Source organism: Zymoseptoria tritici, chromosome 4 (genome assembly GCF_000219625.1).
Source record: "Zymoseptoria tritici IPO323 chromosome 4, whole genome shotgun sequence".
NCBI classification, from domain to species: Eukaryota; Fungi; Ascomycota; class Dothideomycetes; order Mycosphaerellales; family Mycosphaerellaceae; genus Zymoseptoria; species Zymoseptoria tritici.
This window is the reverse complement of record NC_018215.1, coordinates 189,947-212,584: the sequence shown is the minus strand read 5'-3', so window position 1 is coordinate 212,584 and position 22,638 is coordinate 189,947. Positions and strand designations below refer to the sequence as shown.

Below are 22,638 nucleotides of genomic sequence, written 5' to 3'. Positions count from 1 at the left end.
ACAGCATTGGTGATCCAGAAGAAGCTGCATGGCAACATGGATGAGGAAGCCGCTACTATCTCACATAAGGCTCCGACAGTCGCGCCTTGCAGAAAGGAAGGCGCCACTGTCTAGATCGGCACCTAGACAGTCGTTGCTGCCTTCAAGATAAGGTCGTTCTGATCTGTTACCCATGATGCTTCGTCGAGCGCGGAAGGAACTCCAGACCTAGACCCAAGCATGCAAAGTCCGGTGCCCAAGATCGAGCAGAATAGGGATACTTCGGCGACTTCGCGGTCCGAAGGCGCGCATGAATGACATGCTTGACCGGCTGCGGAGGTAGCGGACACTGAGTCAGGAATACCAGTAATCGCCGGCATTGGTGTTACAAAGACAAAGCCCGGCCAGATTTTGAGGTCGTGGCTGTCCGGGTCGACCTTTCTTGCGGCACTGGTACTGCACTGCTACCGTGCTGATGCTTTTAGAAGACCGAAGGCGCCGGCTCGAGGTCATGCCTGGTGTAACAGACGGCAATGCTGCGCCTGGACTTCTTAACCGGGATCGCTTTGATGAAGGGAGATTTCTCCCTTCTGATCTTGAAACTGCACCAAGTCGAACTGGCCGCGAGACCCTATGCATGCCTCAGGTTCGCTGGCACAGCCGATGCCGAAGGAGATTTGGCGTCGGTGGACCATCGTCACGTCTTTGCAGTGGAGTGGAATTCTCGAGCCGGAAAGTGAGATGCCTTGACGCATGATGTGGCCGGACGTGTTGCGATATCGTGGAGGTATGGTTCTCATGAATATGTCGCGAGTAGACAATGACCATTTGATGCCAGAGCTTTCGAGCTGCGCACTTCAGCGATCCGCTATTGCTGCCATCGCTCAGCCGGAGGCAGTGTGCAGGTCGATGGTGAGCTTGGCGATGACTTGTAGGGAACTGTGCACTCTGTCCATCGTGATGGTAAGCGAGCTCGGAGGATAAGTCGATTGCTGGCTCGGCAGTACGGAGGCGATATCCTCTCAACGGTAGCAAGCGTTCCTTGTATTGAAGCGATCTCAGACGTGACTGCTTGCGCTGACGACGTGCCAGCGGAGGAGTCTGAGTGTCCAGCTGCCCCGAATTCTCGCGATACCGACACCCAACGCTCCACCTTCATCGTTATGCATCTTTTGATCACGCCCCACCCTAGCTCTCGACCATCATCTTCCACTCAGCGCTGCCTTCTCTTGCCTGCTCCGAGCCATCTGAAGATTCGTTTCGACTGACGCGCCATGCTTGAAGTCGAGCCATGGGAACGATGGGAGTGTCGTGTCGAGGGTTGCCGGTGCCGGTAGTATCATTCACGGGTCGGATTTGTTCGCTTTGTGTCGGCGGAAAGTGGCAGCTAGGAACGAGCTAAGCAGAGAAGAGTTCATCCGCGAATCTGTGTGATGTGAAGTGAAGAGAGACGCCTCCGCCGGGCAGACTTCGGTCCCGTCCACATTTCCCGCCTCACCTCATGCCGCCTTCAACGCGCTTTTCCCGCGTTCTCTGAGCTCCCCATTGTTCAACACACTCTGTTCTCCCCCGACAACTGCAAGATCAACAAGCGCTGCTCCCAGTGTCGCCACTGGAATATAACTCGACGACACGAACCTCATTACCGACTCCCCCTCTGTCACGAGCGAGGGCCGAGCAAAAAACGATGTCCACTGCTTGCTGTCCTTCCCAAGCTCAACTACAGCATTCTCGACCTCTCCCTGTCGGTTCGTTAGACGGGCCAACAAGAATCGCAAGCACGAAACATACCCTCATCCGCCTCATATCGCCCATGAACCACAGCGTCTTGCTCTGATCTGTCTCGACCAGTGCGCCACTGACGTAGACGAAGCGAAACTGCTGCCCGTTCTTCAGCGATGACTTCAACGCTTTGACGGCAGCCATTGTGTAGTCCATGTGTACATCGCGACCACCTGTCGGCGTGCCGAGCGACCTGTGTAGCCTGTTAGAGGTATAGAGATGATCTCTACATGACCGCACTCACCATATACACGCCTCCGATCCGGACAGCTGCTCCAAGACGCCCGGCTCGTAGTGGAGGAAGTCTTCGATAATAGCCACCGTGAGCTTTGGATGCTCGACATCGATCTTTCGACGTGAGAGAGCGATGACAGAGGTAACTGCTGGGAGAGCGAGCAGACGTTGGAGCGCCGCACCACCAATCTTGCCCGTTGCGCCGGCGATCACGATCTTCATTTTGCTGTTGAGGGAAAGGAAGAGTGCTGTGGACGGACTTAAGGATTTCTATTCGATGTAGGAGCAGCTGATCATGTTCTTATGTGTTGAGCTTGACAGAGCTTAAGTCGGGAGGATTTCGAGCTTCTTTGGCCGATCAACAAGTAGCCGGAAGGTTGTTCCTCCGATTCGGCGATTCGGGAAGGATTGAGCGCCCTGGGCCCCGCCCTATAACCGAGATCGTCCTCCATGCGTAGAGAATTGTGATAGATCAGCAGTGAGTTCACGATCTCGGCCGGACGTTGACTTGTTCCTCCTTGTGCCACAGGCCATTCTAAGAGCAACACACGGACCCGATGCAAAGGGATAGATCGACATACACGAAGGAGAGCGTTCTTAAGAAGAGAGATGAACGAGAGACGAGAAACGATAACGACAGAAATAATGAGACGATGATCCAGAGCAAATGATGTTTGTCTTCGAATGATAGCGGGCGCCAATACTGACGGGATTTCCGTCCCTCCATTTCCGATGCCCAGCCAATCCAACCGTCAGCGACTGTAGGATCCTCCATGGTTGTCGCATGCTGGCAAATATCGTGCTTGCTCTTCCCGTCCGTGTCGATCGAAGATGCCATGCGGCCCACACCAAATTGTCAAGACCGGTGCGTCGCCGTGGAGAAAAAGTGCATACGTCGCGAGTCTTGGTTTGCGTATTGTGTACACCGATGCGGGGCGTGGTGCTTAGATGACCGACACGCAGTTCTTGTTGCTGCACCAATAGACCCAGTTTCCACAGCCGCCGCAGGTGGTGCCGTCCGCGGCATTACCACAGTTCACGCCGTTCGATTGGAACGTACAATCGGCAGATGCAAGGCCCGCCAAGGTAGCCAGGAAGGCGAGTGCGGGGGTGAAGCGCATGTTTGGACCATAATTGGCTGTACGTTGGTGGGAGGGACGACGATAGGATGATCTCGTCCATATCCTTGGATGCGAGGAAGATGTGGAGAAATACCAGTGGCCGGAGCAGATCTTGAAATATCTGCGCGGGACAGAGAAACCAGGTCAATCCCTTGATATGGTCACGAGGCCGGTACAGCATCGGCGCGGATCGGGCCTGTTGTATTGAGCTTTTCATCCAATCCGAGGGCCACAGCTGTCGGTATCGTAGGCATACCCTTGAGACTGGACGTCACTCTCGGCAGCATCTTCACCACAACCACTCAACTCCGAGCGCTCCGTCCATAGCCTTGCAGCCATGAATGAGGGCGCCTTTTGCTCAGACCAATCACATAAAGGCCATCTCTCTCACTAGGCCTCCCTTGGTCCAGCCACGAGCAAAGTTGCGGCCAGTCGTCAAGAGCAAGCTGATCCACCAAACCCGTCCAATGAGACCATCATACCACATCTTCTCTTTCTGCTGCCTGCTTTTCCTGCTTCTTCGTACAGCTCTGATGATCAGCTCTTCTACCAGAATAGCGATACCGTTCAATGCGAAGAACTTCGCTTCGCCTGCTGCATCGGTCCAACTCCCAGCCAAGGTCCCTCGCACGGAAAATGAATGAACAACAGCAGAGCTCAGGAATCCTCCGAGGACTTTCCCGACATCCGCGGGCTGATCAGGCGATTTTCCTGTGAGTTTCCTTTCAACCCACTCCCCTGGCCAGACGCCCCATACTAGAAACAGTCGTGCGAATAATCGATGCCAGCCGTATGACCTGTACACGGAAGGGTATAAGGGTCAGCGATTTTCAGACAAGCCGAGAATTTCTCAGGCGCCGTAAGCCTTGCACCCTTCAGAGACTTACCAGAACCCTCTTGCAGATGTGATGTCCCACACGCGAGTTGTATACAAAGGCGGAAAGAAGGAAATCGGGTGCGGAGCTAGAGGCGAGCAGATTATTGCAAACATAGAGTGACCAAGTGAGAAGGCCGCCATCAGGAAGGCTCCTAGCGCTGTTGTGAGAAGGTACTGCTCTGGCAAGGTGAGCTCATCAAACGGCGACTCAGGAGGACTGGGTCCAGCCGTCATAGGTGCCAGTCGTCGCACATACATATATCGAATGACTGCCCAGGCAAGCACAAGAACCGGCCCAACATGTACAAAGATGGAGTGCAGCCGGTTTTGCACGGTCGGCAGCCAAGTCTTCGTCGTATGTCGAATATCTGCAGTCGTCCAGGTGAAGCCCACTCCACGCATCGATAGTTCCAGCTCCAATGCCCACGATGCTCTGTCTGCAAATCCATGTGGCCAGCCATCTTCAGTGTGTGCCGTCTCGATGACCGGGATCGGCTTCGGGCCATTCACAAGCTTCGTCATCATGGTCATGTAGCCATCGTCTTTGTTCAGTAGGTCTGTGTAGGATTGGCTCGTCATGTTCTCCAGCAGGTCCGACTGTGACACCATCCTCTGTGGCTTCGGTCGGGTGGGCTTCAATAAAGCCTCATGTTGCATCTCGAGCGCAGTACTGTGCGCATCGCCCTTCGACTGACTTCCAGGAGGTGGTTTGGTAGGATCCTTGAGCATTCCATTGCTGCCTCCATCGGCCCACGGACGAGGCGCATCGAAGCGGCACCTACCACAGGCGTAATCATTACAGCTTCGTAATACATACTGAATCCAAGACCTTGCCCAGCATCATGACCGGCCTGGCATCCAGGTCTGCTTCGAGGTCTTTGCATCTTCTTGTCTTTCTGCTTCAGTGCTTGCGCACGCGAAGATTCCTGAAGGTCGCACGGGCAGCGAGCCATCGTAGGCGGAGGTTGCGGCCTCAGGCTGGAGCACCACTCCGTGCGGACAGCCCCAGAGCAGAGGATATATATCTCTTCAAGAGACGGATGGTGTGTATAAGTCAGATGCCGCAACAAATCCGGTCTCAATTAATGGTTCCAAGGTTCTTGATTTCGGGCGCGATTGGTAAGCAGCAAGGATGAAGAAGCACGCGGAGAAGCGACGACACATCAAGCTGGAGGAGTCTGGACACACATGTCAATCTTCCTCAGCGAGACGATGCGCCATGGTCTCTCGGGACCCGTGGCTTGGCCTACGGAACGCCGCCGCTGCTAGAGTACGCCAGCGAGAAGATGCCTCCTCACCAACACAGAGAAACGCATCTGCATCGCCACCACGGAATCTCATGCTGATATACCGATGTCGCGGCAGTGCAGGCTGCTGCGATCAAGACAGAACATGGCAGACACTATATGGACTATGGAATCAAGACGTTGAGTTGGATCTGAGGATCCAACAGCTCTACAGACGTCTCGTGTAGAGGATGCTGAAAGCTCTTCGGCGTCGACCTGGCAAGTAGGAACTTGATCGCGCTATCCCGCTCCGAGGCCAGCGATACGTTCTAGGCGATGGCAGACCTGAGGACGTCCTCCTCGTCCAAGACCTGCATCATGCCATAACATCGATCCAATGCTCGGCAGTGCAGGCCGCAATATCTTGTGATGAATGGGTTTGCACTCAGTCGTTCCTGTGATGGAAGTCACCAGGATGAGCTGCGTTCAGTTCGCTCCCACCGTCGGACTCGTCTCCTCATCGATCTTGATACCAAACTGCTTGGTAGCCATACCGTAGCTCCAAGCGACGGCCTCGCTGCCGTAAACCCTCATCTCCTGCTCGTACTTCGCCGTCAAACCCTCCTTCCAACCGCCTGCTTCGTGCAGCAGCTTCCCAAGCAGAGCTGAATCCCGGACTGCAGTATTCGCACCAATGCCACCCGCGGGAGTCATGCTGTGCACGGCGTCGCCGATTACTGTACGAGGTCAGCGAATTTCATCGTTAGGGTGTCGAGACGATTCACCAGTCACACGCGGCTCATTTGTCCATTCCGGTACTCCAGATGGAGTACTGCAGGTAATCTTCCAGAACGCCGCATTGGCTTCATCCATCTGATCAAATAGAGACTTCACCCTCGGATGCCAATTTGCAGTCAGAGACTTTGCCATCTCTGCTGCCGGCTTACCAACAATTGAAAAGTTGTTGTTCGGCGGTGAGATGACTCCCGGCTCGCCGCCCATCGTCCATCCAAACTGAACATCGGGATCGTCCATGTCACCAGGTCTGACATTGGTAATGACAAACACCTTGCCCTCGTCTCTTGAATTATCGTTCAGCATCCAGACCCCTTCGCCTAGTTCTTTGAACGCCGTGGTAGGTGCTTGTCCATGGATGCCGCTCGCACCGGTATCGTAAGTCTTCAATTTCCCCTGCGAGACTTGCTTTGCGACCTTGCTGTAGATCCCCTCACCACCGACCAGCAGATCTCCCTCCTCCGACTTCGACCCATCTTTGAACACAGCCTTGACTCCATTCGCGGTCAACTCATACCCGGTGACCTGGTGACCCCACTTGACATACGGCGCGCAACCCTCGAGGAATAGCGATCTCATATCTCCTCTCGAAATACCAATCGTCTTATCACCCCTTGAAGTCAGCATCTGTTTCGAATCCGGTGCTGTCGGTTCATCTTCTTTTGGCTTCTGGTCCGGTTTGTTCATCTCGACCTCCTTACCGGTCAAGACATCGATGGTGCCGGGTCCGGATGATCCTCCGGTTTTCCCGCATTTGTCCCAGAACTTGGGGAAGCCTTCTGGGCCAAGGACATCTTCAATAGCATCTAGCCCTTCGGCGGAGAGACGCAGACGGTAGCCTTGACCACGAAATGATATTGACTCGTCCCGTTCGAAGACTTGGAAAGGTATGTTTGAGCGACGAAGCGAGCGGGCTAGGAGGAGGGAGGCGAGACCAGCGCCTGAGATGAGGACGGGCTTCCGAGATTGTGCTGCCATTGGAAATGCGGTTTGACTTGGAGGTCGGAGTGACGTTGATGTTTATCGATGGAATGTCGGAAGAATGATACATCATCGACGGCAGCAGCACGTCAGCTTACTAAGTCGAATAGCCCGTCATTATTTGACATCTCTCTTATTTCACAACTTCATCCCTCCCGACCTGAGCCAGAATGCCTCACATGTGGCCGCCACATGCAACCTCTCCATCACATCCGCACCTCCCGCGTCTGTAGAACTCGCACGCGACTGATCATCCCCAGACTCCTGCAGCAGCTCGGCATACGTCCAACACTTCCTCCCCGCAATTGCCAGACACCAAGCTCTCACGACAACGATACCCGGCACCCTGACAGGCCGCCGGTACTTGACATCCAGCTGCATCGTCGAGAACCTCGTCGGGTTATCCACATCCGCTGGGTGAGTATACATCACATGATTAAGCGTAGCGAAGAAGACTTCGTCGAATAACGTGGAGATCATGCCGCCGTGGAGAGTATTGTGAAAACTGCAGACGCCGGAACCACCGAGGTGGATCAGAGTGATGAGATCGGGTTTCGTTGTCGTGGATACTTCCACACCGGGTGTAGGCGCAGTGGGTAGGTTTCGTCGCTGCTTGGTGCGTAGCGTGATCCAGTGCGGGATGGTATTTTCGTTGTTCAGCGTGGAGAGGAAGAGGCCGTTTGCTGAGCCTTGCATGCGCGCCCAGGGCACGGTGGGTTCGTAGTTCTGGAGGGAGAGACATTTGGCCGTGATTGCATTGTCTTCGAAATGCGAGCGGATGTTCTGCGGGATGGCGTACGGCTGGATGTGCAATTGTTTAATGGCGGTTTTGGGGTCCATTGGAGGAGTAGTTCTGTGCGTGAGGTGCGTTGCAGGAGATGCTGAGGACGGAGATTTATCTGGTATTCACGGCGCAGGCATATTCGCGTTGTGGTATGTCCAGCAGAGGTCACCACTACGTGCGTAAGAGCTTGACAGTCTAGCATCTCGACCGCGGTGGACCCGAGGATTACCTTAGTGAACGACCTCACCTTGGTGTGCTGCAACCAGCACATTAGATCCATATGCCGCGGGATCTGCATCGCTACAAGATGGCAGGCACGTGTCGCGGGCTGATATCGAAAGTGTTGAGACGAGACGAGTGTACTTTGGAGAGGAGGTCGCATCGCGATCAATGCGGAGTACTTTCAGAGTACTTTCAGCGGGTTGTTTCACGGTTCGTATGTCTTGATCAACGGTAGATGTGCCTCACGATCAGTGAGAGTACCAAGGAAGGCAATGCTGTCAACTGCCTCGAACTTGGGCCCATGCTTGACCCGCGTCCTCTCGCGGGCACACGAACGGAACTGGAAGCGACCGAAGGCGCGAGCTCCCTGCTCCATGGTCAACTACTCTCCGAGCTCTTGTCATCATGACCGTCTCCTTTTTCAGTCCTCTCCACCACCTCCGCCGCCACCTCCAGCCGCACTCTTCGCGCCCACAATGTCGTCCACTCTCAACAACAAGCATGCACTCTCCACCGCAGTCTTGACGCTCTGCAGCTTCACAGCTTGCGGTTCCCAAATGCCAAAGTCCCTCATGTCCACCACTTTACCCGCATCACCGTCAATACCCCACGTACTGCCACCTTCCGCGTGCTTCGCTCTCAGTTGAGTCAAAACGCGAATGGGAGATGCACCAGCGTTCTGGATCAGCGTGCGCGGAATGACCTCCATCGCCTCTGCGATCGCCTTGTACGGCCATTGCTGTACACCTTCAACACCTTTTGCCATTTGCGAGAGACGGACCGCGCAAGCCATTTCAGTGGCGCCGCCGCCGGGAGAGAGGTATGGATGAAAGATGACGTTTCGAGCCACGGACATGGCGTCGAGGAGGTTGCGGTCGATCTCGTTGAGGATGTCTTTGGATGGTCCGCGGAGAAGGATGGTGCATGCTTTGGGGTCCTTGCACTTTGTCAGGAAGGTGAAGTACTCGTCGCCGATCTTGGAGATCTCAAAGAGGCCGCAGTGTGTTCCGACGTCCCTCTCAGCGAGATCGTAGACACTGTTGACGATTGTTGCGCCAGTAGCGCGGGCCACGCGGTTGGTGTCGGATTTGCGGACACGACGCAGGGCGGTGATGTTATGTTTGAGGAGGAAATGTTGCGCAAGATCGGAGACACCCTTTTCGGTGATGACCAGATCCGGCTTGACGGCGATGATGGCGTCGCACATGGCCCGAACTTGCTCTTCTTCGATTTGTAGGATGCGGTTCCAGTCTTCCTCCTTGCTGATTTCGATGTTTGTTTGGGACTCGCCCTTTTTGTATTCAAGGGTGCAGTCCAGGAGGACGATGCGAGGGTTCTCTATCCGGCGACGCATCTTTGGGTGGGTGATGTCCTTGTTCAGCATTACGCCGTCCAGCACGCAGGAGTCCTCGATCTCTCCTCCCGGCACCTTCTCCACACGCGCATATCTCTTGATGTCCACCTCTTTCTTGCCACCGCCTGCATCATGGCTGACCGTCCGCACTGCCTGTAGCGCCAGATCGCACATCAGGTCTGAGTAGCGCGATGTGAATTTCGTACCGATGGATGTCGAGATGAGATTTCGCATGACTTCGTTGTCGTTGATGTCCACAGGAATGGAGACGTCCTGAATGACTTTGATGACGTCGGCAAGTGCACGCTTGAAGGCTTGGATAATCACAACGGGATGGATGTTGCGCTCGAGTTGTGGTAGGGACAGGGCGAGAATCTCTCCCGCGAGAATGATCACAGTCGTGGTGCCATCGCCAACCTCCTCATCTTGTGTCCGTGCCAACTCAATCATGCTCTTTGCTGCAGGGTGGGCGACTTCGATCTCACGGAGAATGGCGTGGCCGTCGTTAGTCAGGACAATTCCTCCCATGGGATCCAGCAGCATCTTCAGCATGGCCTTTGGTCCTAGACATGATCGGATGATGTCGGCGACGGTCTTCGCGGCGGTGATGTTCGAGGTTTGCGCTTGCCGGCCAGTCTTGCGGTCACCTGTTGCCGTGTCTGTGGCGTGTCAGTCTCATGTGTATTGATCTGTGGTATATTGAGGACCTACTCATCACTACCACTGGAGCCTGCATCTTGAAAGAGGAGAAGCGCCGCTTGCGCTGGTATCGATTGTCGGTCTGGCAGCTTTGTCGAGATATGCGTCTCTTTCGTCTGATCGGTCTCGGATTGTCTACTCGGATGTCTCGTGGTATGGTATCTCTCGTTGGTGCTGGAGCTCCAAGTTTTCTTTGGAACTTCAGAACTTCCGACCCGCGTCTCGTGTCGTTGATGCAAAGGTCGTGGTCATCAACGGACAGAAGTCTTGGACATGTCGAAGCTGAGTCATCAAGTGGTGCTGGTGATCGACATCCCGTCCATCGTCGACTTTACCTTGGTCTTTTACCTCCACAACTCCAACTCCGTTTGGACAGTTCTTGAGGCAGAAATGCAGAGATGTAACTTCGCGAGCGCCTCTAAGACTACCTTGCCGTCGCCATGAGCCATTCGTTCCGCTTCGAAGGCCATACAACTGAGGACCATGGCCATGCCCTTGGAGCCTATGGACCTCGACGACGACGACGATGAGAGTTCCCCCTCATCTCCGGGACAAATTGGAACATGTCCTGAGCGATTCCTTCAAGAACAGTTGACTCGACCGCATCCAGGAGACGATCCTATACTAAGATGTGGGAACGCTCTTCTCTCCGCCCTGGCTATTCGACCGAGAGAAGTTCTGCGAGAGGCACATCGAATGCTCTACTCCAGAAAAGCAGACGAAGTCGACGTCTGCTGGCTGAGACTGTTTGAGGAGGTCAGCCTCCATGTCGTGTTTTGTCTGCTCCCATCACAGCCACCGAGCGCAGACGAAGATGCTCTCAAGATATGGCTGGCAGAAGTCATTGCTGTGCTTGATCGTGCCATCATCATTGCTGGGGCTCCTGCCCGTCGAGAAGTGATCAATGTCCTTTTGGAGGAACTGGAGCCGATAGCGCAGCAGTGCAACAGCAATGCGAAGCCACAGCTCTTCCACGTTGGCCCTCCTCCGGCTCTCCAGACGTCCAGCCCAATCGCCCGTACCAGGAAGTCTTTCGATCGTGATGGCTTCTTCGAGTACCTCACCACTTGTCAGCCGCCACATCCCATCATAATCCCAGACCTCCTGTCAGACTGGCCTGCTCTTCATCTCTGGCGAGATCTGGGATATCTCCACCACCGTACGATGGGCGGCCTTCGACTTGTTCCTATCGAGATTGGTTCGTCTTACACCTCTCAAGACTGGTCTCAGAAGATAGTCACATTCGGCCAATTTGCAGACACCTACCTCGGTCCACTCGAGAGCCATGCACGAGATTCAGGGCACGTTCCAAAAGAAGTTGCCTACCTCGCCCAACACGACCTTTTCGCACACATACCGTCCCTCGCCCGGGATATCATGTCACCCTCTCTCCTTACCGTCTCTCCGCCTCCATCCATAGGTGCCGCACTTCAAACTCCAGGTCTCGCCACTTCTCTTCCACACCACGGCGAGGCACCGCGAATGAACGCCTGGCTCGGCCCAGCTGGGACCAAAACGCCACTTCACACCGATCCGTGGCATAATCTGTTCTGTCAGGTTGTTGGATGGAAGTACATCCGCTTGTGTCCGCCTGAGGAGCGAGAGAGGTTGTACCCAAGAGGAAAAGATGGGATGGGTGTAGATGGGAGTAATACGTCTGGAATTGATGTACAGCTTCTGAGACCGGCGATTGGGAAGCATGAGGTCAGAGCAGAAGACTTCAAGCAGGCGAGGAAAAGTCATGAGGTCGAATTCCCGCATGCAGAAGAGGCTCGGTATGTCGAAGCGATGCTGGGACCGGGAGACTCACTGTACGTGCCGCTGGGTTGGTGGCATTATGTGGAGAGTGCGACGACGAGCTTTAGTGTGAGCTTTTGGTGGATCTGACGGACGGCTCAATATTGAGCCACAGGATGCCACGAACCGGACTGCCCAGTTCCACGAACCTCTCAATGGTACGAACTATGTCAATCCCAAGGTACGGCTCCCAGATGTCTCGGCACAGACTCTGGAAAATGACAGCCTGCCATCGCCTACGCCGCCAGAAGTATCCTGATCTTCTCGAATCAATCGGCACAACTTTGACAAGAGTCCTGACTGACGACCAGCATCCCGCTCGAAGCACACCACGGTCAATCTCAATACTTTCCGAGGTCTTTCACGACCAGAGAAATGGACGACACCATCTGACGGACAGTGCGATAACAGCCGCCAGGCTTGACGCTCAGTATCATATCCACCAAGGCATTCGCTTCGCCTACATCCCAATGGTCCTGCTGCTCTTCGTTTTCCCGGTCATCAGATGAACCTTCCCCGCGGTGTTCCGCAAGATCACCGCCATTGCTACAGGTCGTCAGATGGTCTACGGCCTCTTGGTGATCTTCACAACGGCATTTCTAATCACCGGCCACGCACCCGATGTCATGCGCATCCTGGTCTACACCGGCGTTCGGGTCGGTGGATGGTAAATCCTGTCGCGCATCCTCCCGAGCACATGCGAGCTGGCGAAGAAGGTGGAAGAAAGGGTCGACGTATGGCCTTGTGCGAGAGACGAGGTGGTCGAGGCTTGGAAGACGGGTGGAATCTCGATGGAGGTGCTGTGGAATAACATGCTGTGTTGGATGTTGTTTCATTCAACCTGGGTTATCGGATTTGCTATTGCAGCTGCCTGGACGATCGGGCAAGCTGGATCGGAGAAAGTGGAAAGATTCGATCTGGAGGGCTGCTGGTACCAAGAGTTGACACGCGAGATGCATGGCGTTCCGTCTGATGGCAAGGCTAACGAGGTGTGATTGAGGAATGTGGGATCTTCGACCAGAATCGTATCGCTACAAGACTCTAGCAGCGTCACTATGGAAACATGGCGCTTGGAAATTGATAACTGCGTTGTGATGAGAGAAAGACAGAAGTACACGACTTGCTCGAGACACTTGAGGCGTCCGTCATGGCCTGCGAAAGCACGAAGCGTCCACTCCGTTTGCATGGGCAGGTCTCGCTGTCTATGCGGGCCTGCTATTGCAACACGTCCGCGGTGAAAGCTTGCACAAGCGAGTAACGTCCTGGATCGGCAGATGAACGGGAGTGGTAAGGCAAGGAAGCACTCTCCCGTCTGCACTAGTTTCTTTGCAAGCTAGCCATGGTTTGTTCGAGGACAGACTTTGCCCGTGCAGCACAATGCTGACACTGGCGGATGTACCCATCGTATGATGTCGTGTGACGAGCACATGAGAGACATCATCTGATGTTGCAGCGGCACGGACATCACAGACATCGTCTGATGTTGCAGCGGCACGGACATCAGAGACATCGTCCGATGTTGCAGCGGCAAGGACATCACAGACATCGTCTGATGTCGTAGCGCCCAACACGGCTCCAATCGGAAGCCAGCGATCGGCAGTCGAGCGCTGCGCCCCTTTGCATAGCCAGTCTGCGATCTGGAGAGATGAAGTCAGAGTGACCTGATGGAGAAACGGACGAAATATGGTCGCGAGCTCCGAAATTGTCATAGTCAAGTACTCGCCAGGCCTTTCAGGTCGTCTTGCTGAGAGCGACGCTTTACTGACTGTTGATGGGGAATCCAGTGCACGAAGAATATGCCCCCATTCGCGAGCCCATCCCGCCATTCCCGCGCACAAGACGCCGACTTCGAAGAAAGGACTGTCTCCCTTGACTGGAATCCCCGTCCCCGTCTTGGTGGTCAGACTTTAAAGTAGTATGATTGAACGAGGACAGGGTCCCGAGTCCCAGCTGGAAATCCCTACCCGTGATGCAGTCAGATCATGTCGATCCCAGGCAGGTTCGGCTCAATGTCTTGTCGCTGAACATCACGTCGCTTGAATATTGGCTGGCGGTGTTTCTGGATATTTTCGGTTCCTTCAGCACGGTCATATGAACATGGCTTGTAAGTTGTAAAGAAGGTACCAGAACTCATACGGCGACGCGACGTGTGGAACTCGCTCATGGTGAGATCAGCTCCCCAACATGGTCAGCATAGCATGATCAGAAGCCGGTATCATCCGATCTCGCGGCGTCCGGGATCGCATTCGTACCTAATCCCTGCATCGAACGATCAAGCCTGCACCTGGAGCTTGGGCGTCAATGGACGTATACTCGTGCTGACCGGAAAATCTCAGTCGAGTGTGAAGTTGTCACCCCTTGCTGCGACGGCTGTCTCAGCAGTGGCTACTGCGCCTAGCTGGCGAGACGACCAACGCCGACATCTGCTTCTCGCAACGCAACCCACCTCGACGATCTCGACTTCGGACAACACCTGGCATTCGATTCCTGGCCACTTGCAGCGCTTTCACAGGGGGCCGATAACGACAAATCGGACAACGCTCTTTCTGGTTCTGTGTCATTTTGGAAAAAAAACAACTCCCCTCAAAAAAAGATCTTGGAGTCATCGACCTTTGGCCACTTGCTGCTCTTCGACAAGCGGTCCAACGACGACACACTGGTTGATACTCCCTCTGGTTCTCTGCGATTTTTATTTGCAAAAATATCCTTTCTGGGAGTTATCAATCTCTGGCCTTTTGCAGCTCTTCGACAAGCGGTCCAACGATCACAAACTGGTTGATACTCATTCTCTCTGGTTCTTTCTAGAATTTTGGCATTTGGGGAACGGTGGAGAGGTCGCGTTCAAAAGACGGAGGACGATTCGTGGGTCAGGAACGCCGCTCGACTGCCTGGTCTCCAGGGTTTCGTCGACAAGGACCTCTCGCTTGACGACGAAAACATTCCTATCTGCTATCACTTGTATCTATTCATCCTCTGCTGCCACGCGTACCCGTTCATTCACTCGTTCCTTCGCTCCTTTCAACGTCGATGTTCATGTGCGTTTTACTCTACCACCAAATGCCCCTCAATCCTCTTGTCTCTCGAACTCGCACCAACAAACAGCCCATACGTCCCCTTCTGCATCCTCCAATTCTGCGCCACCACATCCCAAATACTCAAATCCCTCCTCGTCAAGCCCAGCGTCACCTGCTTCTCCTCGCCACACCTCAAGAACGTCTTCTCGAAGCCTCTGAGCTGCCACTTGGGAGCATTCGGCACGGCGAGGTATAGCTGAGGGACTTCAGCCGCTTCCACGTCTCCGATGTTCTTGATCGAGAACGTGACGTTGTAGACCACTTCCCACAACTTTGGACTGCCACCTTGAGGGATGTCTTCCGGTGCGAGATGGGCGGGATATTCATCTTTCGGTCCATCGCCGACAGCCACTACTTCCACCGTGGATCCATATTCGAATTCGGTATAACTCAGCCCATACCCGAACTCAAACCTGACGTCCAAATTCTGCTGATCAAAATACTTGTAATCAACATGCAGTCCCTCCGTAAAATCGATCTGCGGGAACGGGTCCGGAAGTGCAGTGCCAGACGAGTTGAGCAGGTTTCCATAATCTTCCTCCTTCTTCGCCACAGTGAAGGGTAGACGACCACTCGGCACAACGTCGCCGTACAATACATCTACGATTGAGTTTCCGCTCTGCTCACCAGGAAGTAAAGCGAATACCACGGCCGTGACGTTCGGGTGTTCGATCCAGCGGTCGACTAGTCGGATTCCAGCCGAGTGTATCACGACGATGGTATTGTTGTGCTTGGCAGCCACATTGTTGACCAATTGATCCGACCACTCGTCCGCGAGGGTGGTGCGATCGAAGGACTCCGAGGCATACGCATTGATGAACACAATGCTCGCGTCGGCGGAAGCATACACCGTTGGCTGGACATTGACAAAGTCCCACCTGGTCGTTCCACGATCTGCTTGAACTCTCCGCTGAATCGCTTCGAAGGGCGATACAAGACCGGACGGCGTATTGGACCCACTTCCACCTGCTGTGATGAGCGTTCCGTCGAAAGTGTTCCAGCCGAAGTTGACGTCGTAGCCACCACCGAAACGGGCGGAAGTGTTCCAGGGAGCGGTGGGAATGGTGGCGTCGTAGCCGTAAATGTTCAGGAAACGAGGAGCTTTCAGTGGCAGCGCTTTATCGACGTTTTTGACCAGCACTGTTCCGGCTGCAGCGATCTCTCGGATGACAGCAGCGTGGTCCCCACGAACGTCAACGATGGGATGCTGCGTGTCGTAGTTGAAGACGGAGGGGTCAGGAAATGCGGCGACGTCGTCTTGGTTGAAGTGGTACCAAGTTGCGAGGATACGGGTGACCATGTCGTCGAGTCGGGTGCTGGACACGGAGCCGTTGGTCACGGCTTCGGTGAGGTTGTCGCCCCAGTAGCCGCCGTCGGGCATGACGAGATCGAGACCGGCGTTGGCGGAGGCAACCCCTGCGTGTTGGGCGTTCCAGTCCGAGGTGACGAAGCCTTGGAAGCCAAGGTCTGTTTTCAGGATACCATTGAGGAGTTTGCTGTTCTGGCAGCCGTAGCTGTTGTTGATCTGCGGGATGTCAGTGGAGGTATATTTCGTACTGTTGTCACGATACACACCCTCTGGTAGGAACACATCGCACTTCCACATCCTTCTCTCAAGGCATCCATGAAAGGCCAGACATATCCCTCCCATATCGTGCGGTCGTCAGCATTGGTCGACACACTTTCTCCGAGATCCTCCCTCGGCAACCTCCTCCACTCCTGTTCATTCAGCAACCAATGTTTCATCTGCGCAATGACACCTTTACTCTGCAGGCCTCGCGTGACCAGACCCATTCCCACACCGCTGAGATAGTGATCCGCACCGAACCCTTCCCAATTGCGGCCACCGCGAGCAGTACGCCCGAGCGGACCAGCGACAGGAAGCAGGGCAATGTTGATACCTTTGCCGTGATACTCTTCTCCGAGCGCTTCGCCATAAGCGAGCATCAGTTCTTTGTCAAAGGTGGCTCCAACGGTCAGTTGAGCTGGAAACGAGGAGACAAATTCCTGCCCGCGAATACCGGATGGAGCATCGGAGAAGCAGAGCGAGCGGATCCCGAGTCGAGGAACGGCAGGTGTGTTGCCAACGCAGGTTCCTACATGGCCGCGGGTGAGGTTGACTTTCTCCTCGAGGGTGAGTTGATTGACTAGGGCGAGGGCAGAGGCATAGGAGTTTCGCCAGGCAGAGGAAGGACCGCCTGTGCCTTGGGCTATTTCGAGGAGATAAGTAGAGGTCTTTGGCGCTGTACGATGCTCGAGAACTCACGAGTTGGGTAGACGGGCGGAGATTGGCCGCAAAGCGGTATCTCGGAGACATTGGTATAGGCTATGGCGTCGACTGAAGGAACTTGAAGGAGAAGAGCTCCTGCTTGAAGGAGAATCAAGGTTGGAGACTTCATGTTGACGTTGTCGTCGTCGCTAAGAAAAGCGACGCCAGGAGATGAGAGAGGAGGAAAGTCGTCGACTTACTCTTTTGGGTCCGGGAAACGGTTTCTTTCATCCATCTGCCAAACGCCATCACTCACCATACGTCGTGATCGGATCAGTGTCACGATCGGTCTCCCCCTCTTCTGGCCCGCACAGTAGACCCACTCGCCGCCCATTTTGGTGTGGGTCTATACCGGCACGCGGTACGTCTTCGCCTTGGCGAAGCATTGAGGGTGGAGACAACCAAGTACCGTCCGGAGAAAGATGTCGACTGGCGGATCGGAGGAGAAGTGATGTCGTGGTACCAAGCTCGTGATATGCAGCATGATCACATGGTGCATGTTGGATTCGGTACCCAGACGACCTCGTCTCGAGCTCGGCCGATATTCTTGCGGTAGGCGAGCTTCTTTGTTGTGTTCTTCTTGATCCTTGTGCTGTCCGCGGCAACAGCTGCGTTGTTCCAGCAATATGGGAGCGATATCGGTCAGTCTGCACTCTGCGCTGCGAAGGTCAATCTCAATCTCGACATCTTGCGAGCAACGCACACCTTCACAACCTCATCTCCAACACCGTCCCCTCCCATCCCTCCTCCGTCCCAGGTTTCGGCACCGTAAAATCACCCAGCGCCTTGAAGCCTTGACTCTCATAGTATCTATCCTCAAATTAGCCATCTCCCCTCTCAACAACACGGACGACAAACTCACCTCACCAACTTCCTCCCATTCCCCCTCCAACAATCCACACAAATCCTCCCAACGCCCGCTTTCCTGCCCTCCTCCCTCGCCAACTCAATCATCTTCTCTCCACCCCCCTTCCTCTCCTCCGCTCCCGCATCACGATTCGTGATCAGATACGTCAGATAAACGAATGGATCGTCCTCGGTCTGCGCGGGTAAGATTTCGTGGACATACCCCGCTGCCTTCGCCTCCAACACCAGAGCAGCCACCGCAACGGGCGGTGAGGATTTCGTTTCGGCGATGAAGACTCGACACCACTCCTCGCTGCCGCTCGTGAATGGGGCGTTTTGCTCGCTGAGTTCAATCCACTTTTTAGTGCGGTCGGAGACGTTGGGAGTTGCGACTCGCGATGGGATAGCGCCCCATTGTTCGGTTGATGGAGGGCGGGCCGGGTAGATGTAGTTCCTGCTGTTTACTAGGAACTGGAGGTTTGGATGTTATTCCGTTGCAGCCTTGGTGAAGTGTTATATCGAGAGACAGAGTGTTGACACGTTTACCCCATCGCACTCACAATGCACGCGATCCGAGGTGTGGACTCTCGGCATTTCGAAGGATTCAGGCGTCAGCTTTGAGCCTGCTTGGAAATCGGCCTGCGAGTGGCATGATGGAGGAGACAACAAGCAGCGACATGTACGAAAAGTGTATTGAAATCAATCCAACGATGTCTGTATTGTGTTATTGGCTGGCGTAGTCCTCACGCTAGTCGAGGTGCAATACGGTTGCTAAAGTTGACCTCGCTGGACTTGGATAGCCCCTACTTCGCCTGTAATTGCGTTCCTAGGTATGCAATGCGCCGCTCTTCTCTGTCGCGCGACGTCCTGTCTTGCGAGAAACCTCCTCTTACGGATCCGCCTCCCCTGCGAGCATACCAAAGCAATGATAGCCTCCCCAATGTATTCCTCTCCCTTCAGTCCCTCTCATCACAGTATCCTCATGACAATCAAGCCTTCCGTCTCGTCCTCAGCGTCCGCTGTCCTTCCATCTCGATCCCTCTCGAGCCATCCGCCTCCACAACTTTATGCACCTTGATCTCATCCTCCGACTGTCGTGGACTTCCCTGCATCCTGACCCTCTCCTTCGGCTCGTAGTGCACCTCCTTCGCTTGTCCCTTGGTTCCAAAAGGCGGAGCGAATCGACTCCTAATCGTCTGCACCATCTTTCCAAACCACCAGATATTCAAGCTGTTCAACACGATATTCGAAGCCAGGTAGATCGCTCCCAACCACAATGGGATGAACCTCTCCTGTCCCGCGAACGCGAATCGCTGACCCTGCTCATCGTTGTATATCGCCAACAGATCTTTCGCGGTGTAGCTCGACACGGGTACGTCGGCAAGGTGGTGCGGTTTCGACAAAGGAGTGGTGTTGCCGCGGAAGACACCCTTGTAGACGTCCTGGAAGACGTAGACGGAGGAGATGTTGCCCCAGATGATGCGGCAGGCGAAGAAGGTGAAGGTCAGGAAGGCGCCGTTGATGGCTTGGTAGATGCTGCCGGTGAGCTTGAGCTTGTCGCAGAACCAGTGGATGTTGAGAAAGGGCGAGGAGAGCTCGTAGAGGAGGAAGACTGGTGCGTAGAAGTAGATGAAGGGTCGCTAGAAGATCACTGTCAGTCTGCGACTTGCCTGTCTCCAAGATGGCAGTACACTCACATAACCCAGCGCAAACACACTCAGCGCACTGATCGCATGCGCCAACATACCCCACCCGAAAATGTCCACATGCACCGTACACATGATAAAGTCCCACAAAAAGTAACCCAACGCGAAACTCTGCAGCAACCCGCTCAGTCCGCTGTACTCCCAAATCCTCTGCTCCCACGCCTCCCTCGGTCTCGTCTCTTTCCGCTCCTCATCGAACCAGATGACGTACAGCGACAGCGCGCAGATGATGACGGACTGGAAGAAGGACACCACGTGGACATCCCAGTTGATGCGTGTGCGTCGATTGAAGGAGGTGTAGGTGGAAGGGAAGAAAGTCCGGGAGAGCCATGGCGAGAGGACGACGTTGACGAAGTTGTAGAAGAAGAAGGCGAAAATGACTTCGTGGACGTGGAGGGGGAGCGTCGGGAGGGAGAGTGCGGTTGCGATGGGTTGGGTGAGGTTGATGAGCGCTTCCGGTGGAGCGATGGGGAACGGATCCTTCATCGCGGCGGTGGTGGGTGGTGGTCTGGAGGGTGAGGTTGAGGTCACCGCATTGCTGAGGGCGGGAGGTATATGAGGTGGTGGAGGAGGATAGGAACCGAAGTGCGCGTGAGGAGGTCGAGACGATCAGTTGGACAATGAGGATGGCGTCTGGTCTGGAACCAAATGCCACATGAGTGAGGTCAGAGGGCTCCCGTCCGTCTCGGCTTCGGCAATTTGATGGACCGCTCGTTATCGCTTCGGCCGGATTTCATTGCTTCCCTTTCAAAGTGCATCAATTTACAACATCTCCCTCTGCATGAATGGGCAAGAGATGAGAAGGGTATTTGTAATTCTCAGGTGCCCCTGGCCAGGCCAGCTACCTGAGCTACCGGCGAGCAACGGAACCATTGACAAGGAAGCTGGAGAGTCAGCTCATACAAATCTTCTCGATCGAGGACTCCATCGGTGCCAGGATGGTGGAATCGTCGGAACACTCTTGATGTCATGGTAATCTTCAGCAGTCAACACCTCCAGTCGAACGATCAATGAGCTGACAAGATTGATCGTTGAGGCTGTACCCATGATAGCAAGATATCGAACGATAGTCAGCTCCGCGGTCAAACTGCAGTCTGTCCTCGATCTTATGACACGGGTTCTACAGGCTCTACAGACTCTGGTCCAAGAGCAAGAGGTAAGCCCGGAGGTGAGTGATCGTGGTGCGACGGACGACTGTTGGACAGGAGTGGGGTTCTGTTCAGTGTGCTTGGTGAGCTATTGAATCGAGCAATAGTTGGTGCCGCTTGATATTGCTGCGTCCGGTTGAGGACGAGAGATCAACAGGGCGCATCTTTTATTCAGCGTCGGAGAAGGACAAGCGGTGATGCGCCGGTGCAGGAGTGGCAGTTCAGTTTGATCTCTTCGGCATTCCCGTATTTTCTTACATGTACATATCGGCAACTGCTGGCTCGCTGTCAGGGTGTCGGAAAACTCAAGCGACTTTCAAGTGGACTCGAACATAGTCGTGCGTTCTCTCTGAACATTCCTCAGGGGCGACCCTCTCCTCCATATCCCGTCTTCACACCTCGTTCCTCGGCGCCGGCTTCTTCTCCGGTCGATGATGCATCCACAAGCCATCGACCTTGGCCTTCTTTGCGAAGTCTGGGTTTAGTTTGGGATATGCGACCAACACATCCGGGGTCTCGCCTTGCTCTCGTTTCGCTGCGTAGGCATGTGCAAATGTCATGAACTCTCCCACGTCGAAAGGATCAATGAGAGATTGCTGCTGGAAAATGTGTAGGGCTGGGACAGGATGTCAGTGTGCGGAGTCTTGGAATAGGCTGGACTTCACTCTACCTTTCCGAATCCACACATCTGCACCTTCAACATCGCCACCGCCAGCATGGTCTGACGGAAGTCCAGGCTCGCTCGTGACTAGCTTCTCCTTTAGAAGTCTGCCAACTTCCTCAGCCGTCGCTTTCACGCCTTCCGCTACGAGGATGTTGCCGAGAATGAAAGGTCCGGCATTTGCTCCAGTGGTCTCAATGCGGTAGGCCGGTGCTCCGTCTGATGGGAGGATGGCACTGAAGTGGGTAGGTTCTGTGGAGGACGAAGAGTGAAGTTGTGGTAAAGTATGATGCGGTTCGAGGGAAAGGAGCCATGTGTGTTTCGTGGAGGTGGGAGAATGTGCGGTTTGGTTGGAGGGCAGGGAGATGGAGACGTAGAGGTTGGATTTTGTCATGGTTGCTGGTTGGCTTCTTGCTGTGTGTGCTCTTTCGTGTGGGTATGCCTGGAGAATAGACTGGGATGGTATTATACTACCTCCTTTGACAGTTGTTGAACGTGGTTTCTCCCAGCACGACCGTCACCGGCACTCCGTGGCACGTCAATGGATCGCCACGTTGCTGCGGTCAAAAGAGCGGGCACTGACGACATTCCCGCACTGCAACGACTTCTTGGCTTGTGCAATGGAGAATGAGAACGGAAGGCCGCGGAAGGACACGTCGGGTAAGCAAACATACCGAGAAAGTATGTCGAGGAGGACAGCAGAATTGATGAGTTGTACATGGGAACGCTGGTCGGAAGAGAAGTGATGTCCAAGTGAGTATGGCTCCTTCTCATGCTGATCTGGCAGGAATATCCACGCGTCTGGGCAGGTCCGGCTCCCCATCCTGGTCGTACGGTATACGTAGACATCAATCCATGGGTTGAGGAGAAGACCGTCCAGGCATGTCCTTACGTACGAGCATGATATAGCATGAACCCGGCAGTCTGTTTTGATCATGCACGGATATATCTGCTCTGCAGTGACCAGACCGACTTCGGGCGTCTGACGCGGACATGCAGGAAAGACCTCTGGACCTTGCCAAAAATACAAAGCAGCAAGTCAGGAAATACGAGGCAGGCAAGACATAAGAAGAAAGCAGTCTC

General features: G+C 54.5%; 9 protein-coding genes across 9 annotated transcripts; 1 reads left to right on the top strand and 8 right to left on the bottom strand.

Annotated features, from left to right (window-relative positions):
• Positions 1 to 1,478: 1,478 nt before the first annotated feature.
• MYCGRDRAFT_99780 (uncharacterized protein) lies at positions 1,479 to 2,292 on the bottom strand (the record flags this gene model as incomplete). Its single annotated transcript, XM_003852764.1, has 3 exons — positions 1,479 to 1,721; positions 1,771 to 1,954; positions 2,006 to 2,292. 3 exons carry the CDS (start codon positions 2,215 to 2,217, stop codon positions 1,479 to 1,481), a joined length of 639 nt encoding a protein of 212 aa, XP_003852812.1.
• Positions 2,293 to 5,705: 3,413 nt separating this feature from the next.
• Positions 5,706 to 7,006, bottom strand: MYCGRDRAFT_99779 (uncharacterized protein; the record flags this gene model as incomplete). The annotated part of the gene is made up of 2 exons (XM_003852763.1): positions 5,706 to 5,956; positions 6,014 to 7,006. 2 exons carry the CDS (start codon positions 6,990 to 6,992, stop codon positions 5,706 to 5,708), a joined length of 1,230 nt encoding a protein of 409 aa, XP_003852811.1.
• A 250-nt stretch (positions 7,007 to 7,256) lies between these two features.
• Positions 7,257 to 7,793, bottom strand: MYCGRDRAFT_17911 (uncharacterized protein; the record flags this gene model as incomplete). Its single annotated transcript, XM_003852762.1, has 1 exon — positions 7,257 to 7,793. A coding segment is annotated over one exon (537 nt), but the record flags the coding sequence as incomplete, so codon positions are not given.
• A 629-nt stretch (positions 7,794 to 8,422) lies between these two features.
• MYCGRDRAFT_70620 (t-complex protein 1 subunit gamma) lies at positions 8,423 to 10,219 on the bottom strand (the record flags this gene model as incomplete). Its single annotated transcript, XM_003852761.1, has 2 exons — positions 8,423 to 10,014; positions 10,067 to 10,219. 2 exons carry the CDS (start codon positions 10,089 to 10,091, stop codon positions 8,423 to 8,425), a joined length of 1,617 nt encoding a protein of 538 aa, XP_003852809.1.
• Positions 10,220 to 11,137: 918 nt separating this feature from the next.
• MYCGRDRAFT_30460 (uncharacterized protein) lies at positions 11,138 to 11,935 on the top strand (the record flags this gene model as incomplete). Its single annotated transcript, XM_003853542.1, has 3 exons — positions 11,138 to 11,452; positions 11,528 to 11,722; positions 11,783 to 11,935. Coding segments are annotated over 3 exons (663 nt in total), but the record flags the coding sequence as incomplete, so codon positions are not given.
• A 2,958-nt stretch (positions 11,936 to 14,893) lies between these two features.
• MgBGL1 (putative beta-glucosidase) lies at positions 14,894 to 17,324 on the bottom strand (the record flags this gene model as incomplete). Its single annotated transcript, XM_003852760.1, has 3 exons — positions 14,894 to 16,450; positions 16,501 to 17,135; positions 17,192 to 17,324. 3 exons carry the CDS (start codon positions 17,322 to 17,324, stop codon positions 14,894 to 14,896), a joined length of 2,325 nt encoding a protein of 774 aa, XP_003852808.1.
• A 577-nt stretch (positions 17,325 to 17,901) lies between these two features.
• MYCGRDRAFT_92255 (uncharacterized protein) lies at positions 17,902 to 18,634 on the bottom strand (the record flags this gene model as incomplete). Its single annotated transcript, XM_003852759.1, has 3 exons — positions 17,902 to 18,004; positions 18,057 to 18,504; positions 18,601 to 18,634. 3 exons carry the CDS (start codon positions 18,632 to 18,634, stop codon positions 17,902 to 17,904), a joined length of 585 nt encoding a protein of 194 aa, XP_003852807.1.
• Positions 18,635 to 18,948: 314 nt separating this feature from the next.
• MYCGRDRAFT_108927 (uncharacterized protein) lies at positions 18,949 to 20,345 on the bottom strand (the record flags this gene model as incomplete). The annotated part of the gene is made up of 2 exons (XM_003852758.1): positions 18,949 to 19,680; positions 19,738 to 20,345. The coding sequence occupies 2 exons, from the start codon at positions 20,230 to 20,232 to the stop codon at positions 19,030 to 19,032; spliced, it is 1,146 nt and encodes a 381-aa protein (XP_003852806.1).
• Positions 20,346 to 21,286: 941 nt separating this feature from the next.
• MYCGRDRAFT_92253 (uncharacterized protein) lies at positions 21,287 to 21,949 on the bottom strand (the record flags this gene model as incomplete). The annotated part of the gene is made up of 2 exons (XM_003852757.1): positions 21,287 to 21,510; positions 21,565 to 21,949. The coding sequence occupies 2 exons, from the start codon at positions 21,947 to 21,949 to the stop codon at positions 21,287 to 21,289; spliced, it is 609 nt and encodes a 202-aa protein (XP_003852805.1).
• Between the last annotated feature and the right edge of the window lie 689 nt (positions 21,950 to 22,638).